The sequence below is a fragment of the Sander vitreus genome, chromosome 23 (genome assembly GCF_031162955.1).
Source record: "Sander vitreus isolate 19-12246 chromosome 23, sanVit1, whole genome shotgun sequence".
NCBI lineage: Eukaryota > Metazoa > Chordata > Actinopteri > Perciformes > Percidae > Sander > Sander vitreus.
The window spans coordinates 4,216,264-4,237,394 of NC_135877.1; the positions used below are offsets into that span (position 1 = coordinate 4,216,264).

Consider the following 21,131-nt stretch of genomic DNA (forward strand, 5'->3'; position numbering starts at 1 on the left):
GCTAAGGGAGGTGATTCTGTGCTAAAATTTCAAATCCTCTTTAAACTGAATTTCTATTTGGTGTATTCTAATATTTAGGTAAAATGACCTCTCAAAGAGCAAAGGTGTCGCTTTCACTGGATGCTGAAGCAGTCGGCTCACTCAAAGACGGAGTCAATTTCCAGAAAAACCCAGAAGACGGAAAATGTTACATCATATACAAGACCAGCAATGACCTTAAAGCATGCAAGAACCAATGTAAACACCAGGGAGGCTTGTTCATCAAGGACATTGAAGACCTGAATGGAAGGTGAGATCATTCTGGCAGAAGCACACAGTAGAGATAATAAAGGCACCTTTCATTATAACTGACAGGCTGCTCTGCTCCCACAGGACTGTTAAATGCACTAAACACAACTGGAAGTTAAACGTGTCAACAATGAAATATGTGAATCCACCTGACAGCTTCTTGCAGGATGAGCTGGGTGAGTTCCATTTGTCTTAAATTTCTTTTGAGTCTGTAACAAATAAATATTTTAATGTGTGTTACTAATTTCATTACTGCTGACAACACAGATTTTGGATTTTGAGGTAGTGGCAAAGAGGTTATAATAAACAGGCGACACTCGCATGTTTTTTGCGCAACCGCCACAAGATGGACTGAATGCTCCCCTGTGTCACAGTCAATATAGTCTATATCCTCGACCTTCCACTTCCGGGATTGCCCCGTTGCTAGGGGTGGGAATCACCAGAGGCCACACGATACGATATCATCATGATACTTATGTCACGATACAATATTATTGCGATTTTAAACATATTGCAATATTCTGCGATATATTGCAATGTATTACCTTTTTTCCAACTTCAAATTTTTCCCAATTTCAAGTTATGTCCCCAAAAGGAAACTTTGTCAACATAGATAAATTTCTCTTCTTGTTTGTTCAGCTCACTTCAATTTATAATATATTGCTGCAAAATGGGATTGTCAAGCAGACAAACTAACACATATATAATAATAGACTGATACTTGGTGTCTGTGTATCAATACAGTATTGCCACGGAAAATATCACGATGCTATGCTGTATCGATTTTTTCCCACCCCTAGCCGTTGCCGCCGTAAATTCCGCTGTATGTCCGGTGGATTTGTGAGGACTATGGTTAACTGCTCCTCAGATCTCTGCAGGGTAAATCCAGACAGCTAGCTAGACTATCTGTCCAATCGGAGTTTCCTGTTGCACGACTAAAACTACTTTTGAACGTACACAAGAGCATGTTTCTCTCCCATCCCAGAATGCTGTGTAGACTAGCCAGACCCACCTCAGACCTGCCAACCTTGAAGAAAGTTTATAAGTACAACATAGCCTAGCAAATAGCTCCATTGTATGATATGCATCATTAACTGAGCTCGTCACAGCTGGACTCCCTGTTATGATGTCAAGGTCATTTTTAATGTTCATAAATTCAATTAGGCTAAAAAATAGCCTAACTGTTACCTTTATCTTATGTTAATCAGCACCTGGCCTGTCTGAAACCTTCTAGTTTTCTAGCCATTCCACCACTTTTCTAACTGCCCCCAACCAATGGGAAGGATGGAGGGTGTGATAGGCTAGCCTATTGACACTATGAAAGTTTTTTTCTTATCCTTTTATTTTTAATATCATTATGTTTCGGGGGGTGGGGCAGTGGTGTAGTCTAATGTATTGTAGTGGGTATACTGTACCACATACAGTTGTGTTCAAAATAATAGCAGTCCAACATCACTAACCTCATAAATACATTTTTTTGGTAGAAGTGATATGACGACTCATAGAAAAGCAACACACCCAACAGTCATGACATGCATGCTGCTCATTCTGTGTAATTGAATCTGTAATTGAAAGGGGCATGTTCAAAATAATAGCAGTGTTGTGTTCAATTAGTGAGGTGATTGATTCTGTGAAGAAACAGGTGCCAATTATGGTCCATATTTAAGGAAGGAAGGAAGCAAATGTTGGTGCATGCTGGTTATAGTGCATTTCACACTGAAATACTCAGCAAAATGGGTCGTTCCAGACATTGCTCTGAGGAACAGCAGACTTTGATTAAAAAGTTGATTGGAGAGGGGAAAACATATAAAGAAGTGCAGAAAATGATAGGCTGCTCAGCCAAAATTATTTCAATTGCCTTGAAATGGCATCCAAAGCCTGAACGACGTGGGAAAAAACGGTCAACTACCATAAGAATGGATCGAAGAATAGCCAAAATGGCAAAGGCTCAACCAATGATCAGCTCCAGGAAAATCAAAGAAGACTTAAAGTTACCTGTGAGTACTGTTACGATCAGAAGAAAGCTATGTGAAGCAAAGCTATCAGCTAGAAGCCCCCGCAAAGTGGTTCCAGATGAACAAGATTGATGTTATGGAGTGGCCAGCCCAATCCCCAGACCTCAATCCCATAGAAAACTTGTGGGGTGACATCAAAAATGCTGTTTCTGAGTCAAACCCCAGTAATGCAGAGGAATTGTGGAATGTAGTTCAATCGTCCTGGGCTGGAATACCTGTTCACAGGTGCCAGAAGTTCCATAGCACCAAGTTCGACTCCATGCAACACAGATGTGAAGCAGTTCTCAGAAATAATGGTTATGCAACTAAATATTAGTGCAGTGATTCAAAGTAAAGCGACATTTTTCAGTTCATACAGTAAATGTTTGAGTTTGTAAAGAAAAATGCAAATACTGCTATTTTTTTCACTTTTCACTCAGGTATATATATATATATATATATATTTATAAAGCTCAACAAGAGTGGAGCTGTGACTGACCTCTGCAAATCCAGCTAAGCTGTCTAGTTATATCACTTACAGAAGTAAAGATTTTGGATGATGGGGGGCTTCAGCTGATTGAGTTGAGCCCCATCGACCCCTGGCTGGATGACCCTCGAGAGCTTCTGGAGCTCCAGGAAGGAGAAGTCAAAGTATGTATCCTGTTGCTCACTTTGTTACCTTGAAAAATGTGAAATGCACAATAGGAAGACCCATTAATACAAAATAATTCTTATAGGATAAGAATGCACATCAACACAATATAATTCATACAGGAAAAACTATGAAAGTACATTATTTGGAAAAAGTTAAGTTTGAATTTTGACTTTACTTTATTTAGTCTTGTGAAGATATTTAAAGATTGCCGCAGAAAAGCTCAACTCTCTGGGTCTGTAGCCATGTCTACTCAGTTTATTAGAGTTTAGTCAGGAACACTATCGTTATAGATTGAACTATGTATTGCAACAAATGGAAATACAGTTATGCTTGGCACTGATGGCTCCCTGGACCAGCCAAGCAGCATGCTAAGCTGAAACAGGGAGCACCATGCAGAAACCCCCCTAGGTAAAAAAAAGAGTGAGCCAAAAGAAAGACATTGAAAACCATTTTAAACTTAGAGTCATGTTAGGACTCTAGGACTGGAAGGAAGGTGGAGGCTGGGGTGGTGGAAGCAAAACGTTTGTGATTGGTGTGTCTGATAGGAATGATAATTCAATCAGCGGGCGTATGACTTCCTTGTCCTGCATGAACTAACACTAAGCTTAATTTGTCAGGTATGTCCATTGTGACACAACATAATTGTGAACTTCCCACCCAGGTGACGTACTTGACCCACGCCTGCATGGAGCTGCAGCTGGGGCCGAGGCGCTTTATGTTCGACCCGTGGTTGAAGGGTCCTGCATTTGCCAGAGGCTGGTGGCTTCTCCATGAGCCTCCAGCAGACTCCCTGGACAGACTATGTGCAGCAGATCTCATCTACATCAGCCATATGCACTCGGACCACCTCAGGTAAACTCTGCACTGTTGTTATACTGTTGTCACCTTTAATAATATCTTGTTGTCCACATCACAGCACCGCAGCAACATCATGTATTAGCAACACTTCCCTGCAAAGCACACACATAGAGCTGGGCAATATATCGATATTATATCGATATCGTGATATGAGACTAGATATCGTCTTAGATTTTGGATATCGTAATATCGCACAAGTGTTGTCTTTTCCTGGTTTTAAAAGGCTGCATTACAGTAAAGTGATGTCATTTTCTGAACTTACCAGACTGTTCTATTATTTGCCTTTACCCACTTAGTCATTATATCCACATTACGGATGATTATTTATCTAAAATCTCATTGTGTAAATATTTTGTGAAAGCACCAATAGTCAACACTACAATATTGTTGCGGTATCGATATTGAGGTATTTGGTCAGAAATATCGTGATATTTGATATACTCCATATCGCCCAACCCTACACACACGACTAAAATGTCTGTCGAGTCTGCCATCTGCCAAAACTCCACTGACAATATAATGTTAAGACAAGCAGCATCTATCGAATTCAAAAAAAAATAAAAAATAAAGCAGTGAGCTTCCTGCCATTTTAGCAGAGAATAAAGATTTAGACATGCACCTTATGTGAATCTGATGGCACTTGTCAGAATAAATGCTCGAGTCACTGAAACGTCACGACAAAAATCGTTTACTCTGCCATTAAATAAGGCTTCAATGCTAAAATAACTTAATTTGAAAAATTTACATCTTTATTGTCCCCTTTTAATCTAGAGCAGGTGTTCACAACTCTCTGTAACTTGGTTTCCCTCCTCCACTCACCTAAGATTGCCACTCCCTGTCACACAGCAGGTGGAATATCACTCACTCACTTACTCTACAAACTTTGGACCTACTATTAACAGTCTCCTGACTAACAAAGCTGTAGCCTAACCAAAGCAACAAAAAGCACCAACACATAAACCCACTTCAATGCTTGTTTTGTGTTAACCTTGGTTTCATGAAATAGTTTTAGTGTCAGAAAGATGACAACAGAAAGATGAAGGAATCGATGTAACGTATTCCATGTCTGAAAAGGGTTTTAGCTTTAGAACCAAACCTATACACATCCAGTAATGTATGCAGAGATGTCAAAGCGAGGGGACTGCCTCGTGGGATGGAGCCCAGAGCAGTTGGGGGGTTGTGCCATGCTCAAGGGCACCTCGGTAGTGGTTCGGGGATTTCGTTTATTCAGAGTTTTAACTTAATTAACTTAAAATTGTGTGGATGGTAAAAGAATGCATACTGGCCCGGATCTGACCCTTCCTTAACGATACTTTTTTCGATACCATATCTTTTAAAATCCATTTCAACATTAAAAAAAAAAATACATTAAACACAAAATTTTTATTTTCCACCTTAATTGTGAATCAAAACAGTTATCAAAATTAAAAAATTCTGGTAACACTGCTCACTCAGAGCAACATTAATAAAACTGGTTGTGCTTTTGGATAGGGGTGCACCAGTCACATACTCAGGATTGGTATCAATCCCAACTTTAAAAATTAACAAAAACAGAGAAACCTTTTTGCCACAACATGAACATATTATAAATAATAAATAAACACATGACATAAAATGCTAAGGAATGTAAACAAAAACGTTTTAGTGCAAACTGCAAAATGACAAACCTTTAACAATAAACTTGGTGACTGCCCTGTTGTCAACATTGAACTAATGAAGAACTAACTTAAGTGCAAAGGAATGTAATTGAATTACCTTGTTGCTGAAAGGTGCTGTAGAAGTAAAGCTGCCCTGTGTGTGTATGTGTGTGTATAAGTGTGTGTGTGTGTGTGTGTGTGTGTGTGTGTGTGTGTGTGTGTGTCGGAGCTCCGCTCTGTGTCAGTACTACAACTTTTCAGTGAACTATTTTCGTAAAATACGAGATCGTATTCAGAACGAGACGCCATTAGAGTCTGTTTTGAAATTCGGGAGCAGCAAGAACCACGTGACGCGTTCGTCCAATCAGCTGCCATGTGTTGCGTTCGTCACGCTCATCCCCCTCGTCGTTTCCAGTAAGTGTTTTAACATAGGTGTCGAAAGTGGGCACTACGGCAGTAAGTGGTTAGTGCACATTAACAGTGTACTGACGAACCGTGCGATGCACACACGCTCCGAACCGAGACAAGCGAACTGAGACAAGCGAACCGAGCGGTTCGAATATTTTTTCATGAACCGTACCACCCCTAGTCCGCGCACGGGCGCCTGTGTCAGTCAGAGCTCCGCTCTGTGTCAATATGCAGAGAGGACAGATAAGCTTGCACTTACGCACTCAGACGCTTTTGGAACCAAAATTTGGCACCGAAAGATAAATAATAAAAAAAAATTCCCGGTGCCATAAAAGTATCGACGTTCAGTGTCCAGCCCTACCCTTCCTGTGTCTTTTCTAGTTACCCCACACTGAAAGTCTTGTCAGAGAGGAGGCCAGATGTCCCCATTTATGTGGGTGACACATCGAGAGCTGTCTTTTGGTGAGTAAAGTGATGGAGCTCAGTATAATTCATTACATTGATTACTTTAAAACTGAATCTCTAAATGTGTTTAAGTAACCATTATTCCATTATGCCCCTCTCTCTGTCTTGATGCAACAGGTATTTGGAGCAAAGTCAAGTCAAGCTGACCAACATCAACGTTGTTCCTTTTGGAGTCTGGCAAAATGTAACTCACATCAAAGGGCAATGACAAAACCTCCTTTATAAAATGTGGATCTTAAATTTAAATGAAATACAAATGTGAAAACTTTTTAATCAGTCACTACCCTTGGTCTCCAGATTGACGAAGACCTGAGATTCATGATCCTGATGGATGGTGTGCATCCAGAAATGGACACCTGCATCATTGTTGAATATAAAGGTGCATGCTGTCATGACTGGTTATGCAGGGCAGGGATTGGACCAATGAGGAAACAGCACAATGAATTTATTTTCAAAAAGCTTACAGAGATCAAGAGACCAAAATGCAGAGAGACAGACAGGTAACAGATGGACAGACAAGTAACAGGCAGACAGGTAACAGACGGGCAGACAGGTAACAGACGGGCAGACAGGTAACAGGCGGGCAGGTAACAGGCGGGCAGGGAACAGACGGGCAGGTAACAGGCGGGCAGGTAACAGGCGGGCAGGGAACAGACGGGCAGGTAACAGGCGGGCAGACAGGTAACAGGCGGGCAGGGAACAGGCGGGCAGGGAACAGGCGGGCAGGGAACAGACGGACAGACCAGTAACAGACGGACAGACCAGTAACAGACGGACAGACCGGTAACAGGCAGACTGACAGGTAACAGGCAGACCGACAGACCGGTAACAGACGGACAGACAGGTAACAGATGGACAGACAGGTAACAGATAGGCAGACAGGTAACAGATAGGCAGACAGGTAACAGGCAGACTGACAGGTAACAGGCAGACAGACAGGTAACAGGTCCTCGTGACACACAGTTGCAGACTAAAAATCCATTCTGTACGATGGAAATGTTAAAATGCGTTTGGATTGCAGGTCACATGATCCTGAACACTGTGGACTGCACCAGGCCAAACGAAGGCCGGCTACCACAGAATGTGGACTTAATGATGAGTGACTTCGCTGGGGGTGCATCTGGATTCCCCATGACGTTCAGCGGGGGGAAATACAGTGGTGAGGCTGCCCCGTTATTATTAATAATTACGATTATTTTTTGGGGCATTTTGGCCTTTAATGGATAGGACAGTTGTAGACAGGAAAGGGCCACAGGTCGGATTCAAACCCTGGGCCACTGCACTAAGGACTGAGCCTTGGTACCAGTGTTGGGGAAGTTACTTTTAAAAAGTAGTGTTTACTCGTTACTTCTTAAAAAAGTAATCCGTTACTTTACTTAGTTACCCCCAGGGTGGGAAATTAGCACCCGCAACCAGTGGCGGGTGACTTTGCCTTGTATACCAGCCACATTGGCGGATGGATTGTAAAACATTCCTTGTAACGGATTGGACAGCTTTTGTCAAAGAATGCTGTTGCTAAGAAACAATGCACAATGCTTATAGGAGTCGCGTTACATTACTGCTAATGAATGCCCAACATTTCCGGATTTTGCTGCTTCATAATAAAAACATTTAAATACCAAAATAACGGAGGACTTTTATTGTGAAGAACTTATAGGAAATGAAACCGTGATGACGAAGATGAGTCAATATTTGTTTTGTTCATTCAACATGTAGGCCTACAATTACTGTAGAATATGACCAAACAATTTTATCATGGTCTCGCTGGCTTTTTTTCATATCACTTTTTATTTGCCTATATTAATAAAATATGTATTAATAATAAAAAAAATAATGTATTGAAGCAATTCAAAATATGCTAGTGCACTTTTTATAAATTTGAATTCTGGAAAAAAGTGGCTGGTAAAATTGGGCATCCACCAGCTACAGTGGCAAAAAAGTTAATTTCCCACCCTGGTTACCCTCTATGGAAAGTAACTTTTACATTACTTTTAAAAGCAGGGGTCTCTGGCAGAGACTGAAGTTAATTATACAAAAACTATCTTTGACCATAAAGCCAATATCTGGTTTATCAGTGAAGTGTCTGAACTACACTGCAGACTGGATTCTCTACTCAGTGACGGTTGATTCATTATGAACGAGTCCAGCGCAGGTTGAATGCACATCAGCAGGTCATCGGCGTTACACAGTGTTAGAGCTGTTAAACACCAACCAGACGGCCGACCGTCGGCAGAAAAGGCAGTCGGACTGATCAGTCGGGTCCCCAAGGTCCAAAAAAATGCCTCAAAACACTGAGGCGACGCCGACTTGAGCGTACGCTCTGCGCGTGCGCGAAACGTAATACGTCTCCATAGCAGCAGGCGGCGCTTCTCTGTATTGTTTCCCAGAAAATGAAAACCGGCAGCTGATAGGACGAACGCATCACGTGGGTCTTTTTTCTCCGGAAATTCACAGCCAGACTGTCATGGTCGGCTTGTTCAGAATACGATCTCATATTGTACTAAAATAGTTCACCGAAACGTGTTTCTGAAAACATTTTAAGCGAGAAATAGGCCGTGCAGTTGTTGAATCTGTCTTCATTTCAGATCGACAAAGGTCAGTTTAAAAGATTTTTCGTCAGATTTTGAGCGGCTCATCCGTTCGCCATTTCCGGGTGAGTCCCGACTGCCCTGTCTCCGACTGAACATGTCGGGTCGGCCAAAATGAAGGCCGACGGACGACGGCACGGAACACAGACTCGAGTCACTGACCTCGCCAGACTGTCCGACGGACGATAATCGGGTTGGTGTGTCAGGGCCCTTAGTGTATGTAATGTCTGCAGGGGCGGATTAAGGTGGTCAGGGGCCCCTAGGCTGCTCTTTGTGTGAGCCCCCCCCCCTTAATCATTGTGCTTTACTGGAAAAATGTATTTAGTGCCATACATCGTCCACACGCAAATAAGGTGAACACACGCACGCACACACACAGCCAGCCAACAATTACCACCACATAGGTAAAATGAGAAATTGAACATTACAAACAAAACACAAATACAAACAAGCATAAGGCCCAGTGCTTAGAAACAGCCCTTTAATTATGATCAAGAAACACTGGCAGTACAACCAAAACTAACATCAACAGAGGTGTAAGTGGAAAGAATACCAGATATTATCCTTTGCCACCACAGCACCAAAACAATTACAATGGAAATGTAACTATAAACAGCAAAGCAGCAGAATTCCCTGGATTCACAGTTCAACAGCAAGCTGATAATCACTTTTAGCTTTATAAACCAACAGGTAGGGTACAGTATCTGCATCAGTGCAAAACACGGTTTTACTGAGGCAAAATCACATCATCATTACCAGTGGTGGAAGAAGTATTCAGGATCTTTTACTTCAGTAAAAGTACTAATACCACACTGTCCTGCATTGAAAATGTTACTTAAGTAAAACTATCATCAGGAAAATGTACTTGAAGTATTAAAAGTGCAAAAATCCTCACATTGTTTAAACAAACCAAACAGTTCTGTCAATCAACTAAGTGTTTAATAGGCTAAACATTTCAGGTGGACTTGTAGGCCAATATATTGTTGGGTAGTTTAATTTATTATAAAACATTGTATTGTTTAAACTAGACCTATATGTGTTTTGTCTGCAGAAATCTTAATGTGTAAAGTAACTAGTTACTAAAGCTGTCAGATGAATGTAGTGGAGTAAAAAGTAAAATGTTTCTCTAAAATGTAGCGGAGTAGAAGTAGAAAGTGGCATATAAAAAAAAGACTTAAGTACAAGTACCTCAAATTTGTACAGTACTTGAGTACTTAGTGACATTCCACTATGCAATACACTAAACTGTGAAGAAAATACAAATAAAAAAACAGCAGCAGCACATAATAACACTTATTAACAGCAATAATGAAACAGCAGCACAATAATACATATGTAGGCTACATATAGGATATAATCATCCTACCTTTAGAATTTTTTTTCTTCTTGATTTTCACCACCGCAACCACCCTCTTTAAAACCTCAGTCCAATATTCGCATTCATTGTCAACTTGTCAACTCTAAATCTATCAGCACAGCGCGTAACGCAATGTGTGAGCATTGCCCACCTGTGGCACTCGGATCCCTCACGTTCAGCTAGAGTGCAGCTGCTTTTTTCCTGTCACTTGAATATTACTGTTCCCAAATTATTTGCGTGACATAACACCATGCCTTTTGAGGGGGAATACAACAGCCATTCTCTTGGCTGCGTTTTACCATTTGCCAGTTTCATTTTAAACAGGGTTTTACCTCTTTTGGTGTTTATGTTGTCTTTCTGAGGCAGCAACATCTGCATCTTTGTTCTGGCAACTTTTAGTTCCCATTTTAATCCAATATGCCCTCAAGTCTTCGTCAATTTTATCCCAACATGCAGGATCCAAGCTATAGGTAGCAGGATTTTTCGGCCTCTTTTTGTGTCCTCTCCTCCGCAGCAACAGGTGGAGGGGGGGCGGGGATTCTCTCCATCTCTGCCGGGGGCGCGGCTGACCCACGAGCAGGTGAACTGTGTCTGCATGGCGCTTCGGGTGGCTGGAGTCTCTGACCCGGCCCCTCTGTCTCAGACTCCCTCCTATGATTGTGGTTTTGGTCCTGATGGACCTCAGCCTCCTGCCAGAGAGGAGTCGCTCAAAGAGTTTGTGGCCGGGGTGGGAGGGGTCAGCCACAATCTTTGCAGCATGCTTCAGAGTCCTGGTGGCATATAGGTCCTGAAGCGGCGGAAGATTGCAGCCAATCGCCTTCTCTGCTGACTGAATGACACGCTGCAGTCTGCCCTTGTCCTTGGCAGTGGCAGCAGCGTACCAGATGGTGATGGAGGATGTGAGGATGGACTCGATGCTGGCTGTGTAGAAGTGCACCATCATTGTCTTTAGCAGGTTGAATTTCTTCAGCTGCCGCAGGAAGTACATCTTCTGTTGTGCTTTCTTGATGAGGGAGCTGATGTTCAGCTCCCGTTTGAGGTCTTGGGAGATGGTAGTTCCCAGGAAGCGGAATGACTCCACAGTGTCAATTGTGGAGCCACAGAGGGTGATGGGGGCAGGTGAGGCTGGGTTCTTCCTGAAGTTCACAACCATCTCCACTGTCTTTAGAGCGTTGAGCTCTAGGTTGTTTTGCTTGCACTAGGTCACCAGGTGGTCAGCCTCCCACCTGTAGGCGGACTCGTCTCCATCAGAGATGAGTCCGATGAGGGAGTTGTCGTCCGCAAACTTCAGAAGCTCGACAGACTGGTGACTGGAGGTGCAACTGTTGGTGTACAGGGAGAAGAGCAGAGGAGAAAGAACGCAGCCCTGAGGGGATCCGGTGCTGATGGTCCGTGAAACGGAGATGTGTTCCCCCAGCTTCACATGATGCTTCCTGTCAGACAGGAAGTCAGTGATCCACCTGCAGGTGGAGTCAGGCACACCAAGCTGGGAGAGCTTCTCCTGAAGCAGAGCCGGGATGATTGACGACGGGTCTGTCATTAAGTCCTGTGGTCCTTGGCTTCTTGGGAACAGGGATGATGGTTGAGGTCTTGAAGCAGGCTGGCACGTGTCTGTGAACACTGGAGACAGCTGATCAGAGCAGTGCTTCAAGCTGGATGGGGAGACAGCATTCGGTCCAGCAGCTTTGCGGGGGTTCTGTCTCCTGAAGAGTTTGTTGACATCTCTCTCATTGATGGAAAGAGTCGTTACTGACTCCAGATTTCCACTGGATGTGGAATGTCTGCGGACCGGCTCCGCTGCGGAACGGCTGCATGCTCCGCCGTCCGTCAATACCCACTAGGTCCGGATTTGTTGCGGCACGGCTGCGGCCATGACTGACAGCTGAAGTCACGAGGACCCACAGTTTGTTTCCATCCAGAGGAGTAGAGGGGAAACAACTCTGTGCTGTGTTTTCAAGGTGTAGTGCAGGGAAATATGATCCACCGTGAGCACGGTGTATTTTGAAAATTAACCGGATGTTTTATTTTGTTTCTGTGCTCGACTTCCTGTCCCGCACTATCTGCCCTGTGCTGAATTGCTGCGGAGCTCTCCGGCGTCCGGCAAAAATAGAAGCTCTACGTATCTGCTCCGGAGGGCTGTGGACCGCCGGAGCTGGGACGCAGTCGGAACGCAGCCGTTCCACAGTCAGTGAAAATACACACATTGACTTTAATGGAAACCTAATGACTCCGCCGACATTCCGGAGCGGATCCGCAGCCGTTACGCATCCAGTGGAAATTGCCGGTGAGGTGTGAGGGGGGTGGTGGAGGTGGAGGGGGGACCTTTAAGGTGGGCATTGGTGGGGGGGCACAGGCCCCTGCTGAGGAGGGGGAGGTGGAGGTGATGCACAGTGGCTGTAGCTGTAGGGAGGTGTCGTGGGGGATGGTTTCAGGACTGTCCTTTTGTCTTTCAAAGCATCAGTAGAACCTATTCAGGTCGTTGGCTAGGCATCGGTAGTTGAAGGAGGAGTGGGGGGCTTTGGGCTTGTAGCTGGTGATCTGTTTGAGCTCTCTCCAGACAGACAAAGAGTCGTTAGTTGAGAACTGGTGATGGAGTTACAGTAGTTTAGCCTCCTTCACTGCCTTCCTAAACTTGTACTTCGACTCTTTAATTCTGTCTTTGTCCCCACTCCTGAAGGCCTGTTCTTTAGCCAGCCTTAACCTTCCGAGTTTGGCTGTGAACCAGGGTTTGTCTTTGTTGTAACTCACCCTAGTGCTTGATGGAACACAGCAGTCCTCACAGAAGCTGATGTATGACATCACAACCTCTAGGTACTCATCCGGACTGTTGGTAGCAGACCTGAACACATCCCAGTCAGTGGAGTCCAAACACGTCTGAAGATCCTTCACAGCATCACTGGTCCACTTCTTTGATGTCCTCACTACAGGTTTGCAGAGCTTAAGTTTCTGCCTGTACGCGAGGATCAGGTGGACCATGACATGGTCAGAGAGTCCCAGTGCAGCACAGGGGACGGCGTGATAAGCATCCCTGACTGTGGTGTAACAGTTATCCAGAAAGTTCTCCTCTCTGATCGGGCATTTAATATACTGTCTATAAGACAGCCTCTGTCACGTACCGTGTGGATTGAGCACGCAGCTGAGAAAGCAGCGTCGCTGTCAAATCTGTCCCTGGGAAAAGTAACGTTGCGCCGAATTGAAAAAGGAACTACGTTTCGTTCCCAAATTTTCAGTAGTAGCGCGTTACACTACTTTTTACCAGAAAAAAGTACCTTACACCCAACACTGCTTGGTACATGGGGCGCCCGCTCTACCAGGTGAGCTACTAGGGCGTCCCAAAACACTAATTTTAAATGTGATAAGTAAGTTTACAAGTTTAAACCTCAGTTTACAAGAACACCTTCGTGACAGCTTCACAATTCCATTATTTAGAGTCACTGAGCAATATAGTTATCAAACACCTTTTAATATTTAACTGTTCTTTTGCTTTTGATTTCTGAAATGCATTCATGCTAATTCTGAATGTATTATAGGCTATACGTTGCTTACTATAATGGTTACTCCATAATGTTCTCAAATGAGCTCCAAATGACATAATCTTGCACATTAGCAAAAGAGGAATGTCCTCTTTTTAGTGCTGCTATAGATAATTAAACTCTAAACTGAACTAACCTGAAACACAAAGATATAAATCTGAGTTCAGTTCACCCACGGTAAGGTGTGTCTAGTATGTCCCACACTGCTGACATAAGGATAATGATGTGTGTCTGTGCCCAGATTCCTGGAAGGAAGACTTTATCAAGAACGAAAGGAAGAAGCTGCTGAATTACAAAGCTCTGCTGGTGAAGTCCCAGCAGCCGAAGATCTACTGCCCATTCGCTGGCTATTTTGTGGAGGCTCATCCATCAGACAGGTAGAGTTTGTACAGAGGAGTTGGCAAGTATCTGTACAATATCAGTGGATGATAAATAATTAACAGCCAAGGAGAAATGGGACTGAATTAGGGATGGGCGATATGGACAAAAAATAATATCTCGATATTTTCGTCGATTTTGACGATAACGATAATTAGACGATATCCTTTAAAAATGTGTTTTTAAAAGTCCCAGTTACTTAATCACTGATGATAATAATGGACACAATGTTGAATGAAAACAGTTCTTATTTATTTTCTTTAAAATGTAAGCATTCAAGTAAAAACAATTTAAAGACATACAAAATACTAATTGAACTAGTGTAGGAACATTGAACTCTGAGTAAACATTCAGTTGTACACCTCTGCTGTAATGTAAATTGTGCGGCATACAAGCAAGATGAAATCATAACAATCAACAAAGGGCTCTGTTCTGTAACATATTGCACACAATCATGTCCTTAATTGGAAGCAGTCCTGGAGCTGGGATAGGGCAGTGTCAGGCTAGGTTTTGATAGTCGTCCTACTTGACTGTATAGTCCTTCTGACCGGGATGTATGCTGGGATCAGGAGTAGTTAGATGTGATCTGACTGGCCCAAGTGAGGGAAAGGTGTAGTTCTGTATGCTTTCTTGATGTTAGAGTATGCTACATGGTCTAGTGTGTTCTTCCCTCTAGTAGCACAATCTGGAAAATGCTGGGGAGTACAGACTTTAAGGACGCCTTGTTAAAGTCCCCTGCTACGATATGTATCCCCTCCGGGTGATCGCGCTGCAGTTTGTTCACTATGGTTAGCAGTGAGCCAAACTTGTGCTAACGTTAGCATCGGGGGCTATGTAGACGGCAGTGTGCTGTTTTCGAGGTAAATAAAATGGCCTGTATATTACCGACAGGGCTTCCAGGTCAGCTGAGCAATGCTGGGCAACGATCCTGCTGTTGGTACTCCATTCAGTATGCACAAAAATGCACAGTCCTCCTCCTCTGGTCTTGCCGGAGTTCTTGTCTCGATCCTGCCGGTAGCTAGCTCGGCCTGCTAGCTGCTGACAACAATCCACGGAGCACCCGGTCTGGCTATTTCCTCCGGGATGTTATGAGCCGCCTGGAAGGCTCTCGTAACAGCTGTGTTGTATCATAGTCCTATATTGATTAGTTCAGTGTGGCTGTACTTGTATAAATATACACCGACAGGAGAGCTAGTGCTAGTGCACAACGCACGCCGCCATCTTTGTTGACATTAGTGAATGTGTAGCGTTCCAATGCGTGTTTAAGTGATTATGTCAATTTGCACATCGTTAACACAACAATGACGATATAATCGTAGACGATATATATTGCCCACCCCTAGACTGAATGGCCTTTTATATTTCCCTGCCGTCACTCTATATCAGAGTTGATATGCAGTTTATCTTGGAAAATAATCTATAATAATATGGATTAACTGTAACTGCGCCATCGGTATGTAAATGTGTCTGTATGTTTATCCGATGAGTAGGGCTGTAACGATTAGTCGACATAATCGACGACGTTGATTATAAAAATTTGTCTACGCATAATTTCGTTGTCGACGTGTTGTTCCAGATATCTTCTTAAGGGGGGGAGATAGCAATCTTGGCACTATTCCCCTTAAGATAATTTCTGGTCGTCATTTGTAACTGCAATGCACTACAGAAGTGCTGGGGGCAGTATCGTTTGCATGTGTCTATTCCGGATAGCTAATGTGTTAAGTGCAATAGTAAATTATAGGAGTGGAGTAGCCTACCCTGTTTTGTCATCTTCTCTAGTTTTTTCCCTGCCGTTTACTAGCGTTTATTCTGAATAGTAAACCTCCTCCACTTAAAAGGGCCATTCAGAGTCCAGACGACAAGTGTCGCATGACAAAAAATGATGTCAAAATGACAAACTTTGTGTCTGCTAGGGTGTCGAAGAGCTTTTCGCGCACATAAAAAAAATTGAAAGGGCGCAGACGTTGTAGCACACTCTGCTTGAATAGCAACTTAAAGTTCTACGTTCTGCAGTGTTGCAGAGCAGTGATGTGCAGCTACGTTTCTTTTGTAAACAAACATAGCTACGATGTTTTACAAGTTGTCATAGAAATGACCAGCAGTGGCAGTTCTTCATTGAATTACACCCTGGGTGAGACCCCCTTAGAACCCCCCAAAGAAAAAAAAGAAGAAAAAAAAAGAATTTATGTATGTAGTGTATATTTATTTAAGTTCTGATAACTTATACAGACATATTTTGTGCATAATTGTGTTCATTGTATTTTGGCAATGTTGGAGGTGGAGATTGTGCACCTTAAAAAGTGTGTTTCCTGTTGTAATTGCAATAGTTAAATAACTGGATTCGCTTAAGTGTGTTTTTCAAATGTTCTAATGAAGGATTTGTGCAATTGAGAAATAGAATTTTCTCTTTCACTTATGTTGTTATAATAAAATATAAATGTGCCAAGAATATATACAATCAGATATATGAAAAATGTAACAAGAGCAGAGAGCAACAATAATATAAAATATTAAGAATATACAAATAAAATACAGAATAAATATAATAAATAGTATAAATCCTTCATCACACAAATGTGAAAACGCACTAAAGAGAATCTAATTGTTACACTATAGCACTAAGAACAGAAAACTCAAACTAAAACCTAACCTTTCTGGCCTTCCTTGATGCAAAATCATCAATCATCAATGATGAAATTTGACTAACAAAAACCAAAAGGAAGAAATAAATCGCGCCCGGAACCACTACAGTGACGAATGATCAGCATCTAGGCTGCCTACCAGGCGCCAAGTCTTTCTGTAGGAGATTGAGAACGAGATGGAGATGGATCAGGCGAGCGACGACAGTTCAGAGACTGTTTCAGTAGAAATGTTAGCTGAAACATTGAAGTCTCCAAAACGACATAAATCCTGGGCCACATTTGAAAGACTGTAAATTCAAGAGGGCCAATAGTATCATCATACAATGCCAGATGAGCCTGCCAAAGGTGACTGAACTGGCAGCATTCAATAACTCCACAATAACTCAAAACATCTGCAGAAGCAGGTTTTGGTTAAGTATTTGTGCATTGGTACTTCAAACGGAGTTTTCATGACTAATAGCAAATTGCCAATTAGCAAAACAACATGTTTCTAGGCATTGCTAATTTTTGTCTAGCACTAGCAACCCGAAGGACGATGTATGTAGGACACTGGCTAAATTAATTCACATACATCTAATGTCATGTGTGACATGTGACATGTGTGACAGGCTATGTTGTTATTACATGTATATACATTTGATTAGATGTTTATACATTTGTATAGATTTTTCTTTAATTAAAAACAAAATAGTTTTGGATTTATGATCCCTTGTTTTATTTTCACTACATGAGATTCCCACTCTCCCCCCCCCCCCCGTTTTACAGGTTTTATGTAACTAAGTAACTTTTACTTAAAGTATATTTTAAATGAACTACTTATTACTTTTACCCGAGTTATTTTTCAGATAGGTAAGTTCACTTGTACTTGAGTAATATTTCATCAAAGTATTGGTCCTTTTACTTCAGTACAATATTTTAGTACTTTTTCTACCTCTGCCATTTACATGTACAAAGTGTCTGTATTTCTGTCTCTACTGTGTGTGTGTGTGTGTGTGTGTGTGTGTGTGTGTGTGTGTGTAGATACATTAGGGATACAAATGTTAAGAACAGTGCAGAGGACCTCAATGCGCTCATCAATAAGCTGGCACCAGACATCAAGACATGGACACCCAAACCAGGAAGTGTTCTGGACCTCGGCCTCGCTCTGAGAGACCCCACTAACAGGTTGGTTTTGCTGGACAATTAATTGTCTCAGAAATAATTGCGATTAACAATAGAATTGTCCTGTACTCCGTTACAGTTACAATTTAAATAGTTGGTATTTAGAATACAGTTACATTGTTGAAATCAATGGATTACATGACGATACTTCTCTGTTTCACGAGTTTATTCACTCTCGCAACTCCATGCATTTCCTAGAAGCCCCAATATGAAAACAAAATAATGAGCTATTTGCGTGATCACTGATAGAGGTAGAGATGGAACCAGAACCGGCACAACAGAGCCAGGGCAGGAATACGTTTCTATCTTGGAAATTCAAACAGCATTTCACATTAAAGAAAGAGAAGAGAGAACGAAATATAACTGTGCAGCGCAACCTCTGCTTGCCAGCAACCAACCTCCTTTCAGCGTCCAAATTCCTCCACCTCCAACCTGAAGAAGCATCTTAAAGTACGTTTTTATTAGCCAGGGGTAGTCGTCTGCTGTAGTTTTACTGGTCACCTTGCTATTTTATAGTTGACGTGCGACTTTACATTCTCCTATGTGCTGATTTACTAGCTCCAGACAGACTAGCCCCATTTGACATGCTAGCTAACGTTAGCTAAAATTAGCTCGTGGTAGCTTAGACTGCGGTTAGATTTTTGTAGTATGCAGTTCGGGACTACAAATACAACAATCTATGTGCTTGTTCAGGTACACATTCAGCCAGTTGGAACAAAAGAACACACCAGAATAGGCCTGTTTAGTAAGCTGTATGTGATGGCCGCATTCCTACACTTAAACCAAGCCTCTTTATTATCATAAAACATTGTATTTTTTGCTTAAATGAACAAAATAGTGAAAATAGAACATTTATCCCGGTCAATAAAAAACAAAACAATCATAAACAAAAAACAGAGCGTGTTCAATTTCTCTGGCTTTAGACAGCTACAGCCCAGGATGTTTGGAGTTGCTACGGCAACAAGTGACAGCTGCCGCTAGCATAGCTTGGCTAAACAGTCTGACCAATATCACTTATATAATTACAATTTGGCACATCTCAACTAAATCAACAGTCATACCCCTTAGGACCTTAACAAAGCAAACTTATCTAGTTATTACAGAATTATCAGTTATTAAGATCTAAGTTATCTACAGATTTGAACAAAAGCACAAATCCCCGTGGACCTACGTTAGCATAATGTTAATAAATGACGGCCCTCTCCGCTGGAGCGCACCATAGTAGATTAAACACCACAGACGGACTAACTACATTACATATTACACGTAAAGGTGCTTTGGTTGATTTTTAACGTTCCAAAGCTGAACTGGACTTGCAACTGTGGGTGGTGTGTCCTCTGGTAGGAATCCATAGTATCATAGGCTAGCTAACGTTGCTGTTAGGTGACGCTACGCCGGTATTGGAAACGCGCTTGATGGAGCCAAACAATAGTGTGACCAATCTCATTTAAAAAAAAATGCTCTAATGCTTTAATTGCGGTTATGTAAAATAATTGTGGTCCGACAATTATTTAATAATTGTTAAAGGCCTATCTCAAGCACTGTGTGACTAATGTCTGGAAAAGACTGTTTAGTCTTAGTCACTACATTGTAACAAAATAAATAATGATCATTAAACATCCTTGTTGGCTCGAGGCAGTGTTCAAACAGACCGTTTATGGTTCGTGTCCAATGTGGAGTTTTTTTATGGCAGGGATCGCCTCACTTCCCAGCTTTGTACACTAGTGGGCTCGCCACTAGCAGTTATCAGTTTCTCTTCACTGACCAATGACAAGCAAAGAAAACAGGCTCCACCCTCCGACAGCCCAGATGGCTGCACCCGACTGGACAAACGCTTCACGTGGGGCTGTCTGCTCCCGGATTTCAAAACAGACAATACAGGATGCTTGTTTGGAAAACTTTGTCTGATTTTATGAAAATAGTTCACTGAAATGTGTTTCTGAAAACATTTTATGCAAGAAATTATCTGCAGCTGCTGAATCCGTCTTCATTTTAGATCGACAACAGGCAGTTTAAACGATTTCCGTGAGTTTTTGAGAGGTGGCGAGGCGAGCTGGACGCTTCTCTCTTGCATAAAGTAGCCTGCATTCAACTTTATGTAAATGAGGAGCGGGCGACGAGACGCCCCTCTTCTCCAAAGTCCCCGCGACGCTACCAGCATTGCACGGCTGCTCCTACAGAAATGAATGGGAAGCGGGAACATGACGCTTCATGGTGGACACGTACTATGAGTTTTGGCCATCATTTCCACTGGGTATAGCAAATAGCAAAATTGACATTTGCCAGCTAGAAATGAGAAGCTTTTGTCTACCATAGTCGCACTATCAAAATCAATGCATTATTTGAAAAATCACTAAGCATTTTGAGTGGCAAATCTGCCACTGTTATCACTGTAAAACCCATAAGTGCCACGTGAAAACGGAAAGCTCGACGGAGGTAGTAACAGTAAATAAGGTGTGCTGAGCTTAGCAAAAAATCAATTAACTTGGTGAGTACATTGTTATTATTACCAAGAGGAATGGTGGCCAAATTGTAATACATTTAAATAAGAGGCTGTACTCCAAATACTGAAAAACCAGCGGGCTGGGTTTGCCTCCACGCGACTCTCAGGGGGCTGACACACAGAGCCGAAAATCGGCCGTCGGACCGTCTTGCGAGGTTGGTGACTTGAGTCTGGTTGGTGTCCGTGCCATCGTCCGTCCGAGGAGCCGTCGGCCTTCATTTTGGCCGACCCGACATGTTCAGTCGGAGACAGGGCAGTCGGGACTCACCCGGAAATGGCGAGCGGATGAGCCGCTCAAAATCTGACGAAAATCTTTTAAACTGATCTTTGTTGATCTGAAATGAAGACAGATTCAACAACTGCACGGTCTATTTCTCGCTTAAAATGTTTTCAGAAACACGTTTCGGTGAACTATTTTAGTACAATATGAGATCGTATTCTGAACAAGCCGCCATGACAGTCTGGCTGTGAATTTCCGGAGAAAAAAGACCCACGTGACGTGTTCGTCCTATCAGCTGCTGGTTTTCATTTTCTGGGAAACAATACAGAGCCTGCTGCTATGGAGACGTATTACGTTTCGCGCACGCGCAGAGCATATGCTCAAGTCGGCGTCGCCTCAGTGTGTTTTGAGGCATTTTTGGACCTTGGGGACCCGACTGATCAG

The 21,131-nt window shown here is 42.6% G+C and overlaps 1 protein-coding gene across 1 annotated transcript in view; it reads left to right on the forward strand.

Annotated features, from left to right (window-relative positions):
- The window catches only part of cmah (cytidine monophospho-N-acetylneuraminic acid hydroxylase), a 37,615-nt gene that overhangs the window by 11,768 nt on the left and 4,716 nt on the right, over positions 1–21,131 (forward strand). The window contains exons 2-11 of the mRNA XM_078243126.1: positions 79–289; positions 373–464; positions 2,824–2,933; positions 3,599–3,789; positions 6,222–6,302; positions 6,423–6,489; positions 6,603–6,684; positions 7,327–7,464; positions 14,025–14,160; positions 17,824–17,967. Of these exons, the coding sequence (XP_078099252.1) occupies positions 84–289; positions 373–464; positions 2,824–2,933; positions 3,599–3,789; positions 6,222–6,302; positions 6,423–6,489; positions 6,603–6,684; positions 7,327–7,464; positions 14,025–14,160; positions 17,824–17,967 (1,247 nt within the window). The 5' untranslated portion in view covers positions 79–83. The remainder of the gene's footprint in view (positions 1–78; positions 290–372; positions 465–2,823; positions 2,934–3,598; positions 3,790–6,221; positions 6,303–6,422; positions 6,490–6,602; positions 6,685–7,326; positions 7,465–14,024; positions 14,161–17,823; positions 17,968–21,131) is intronic.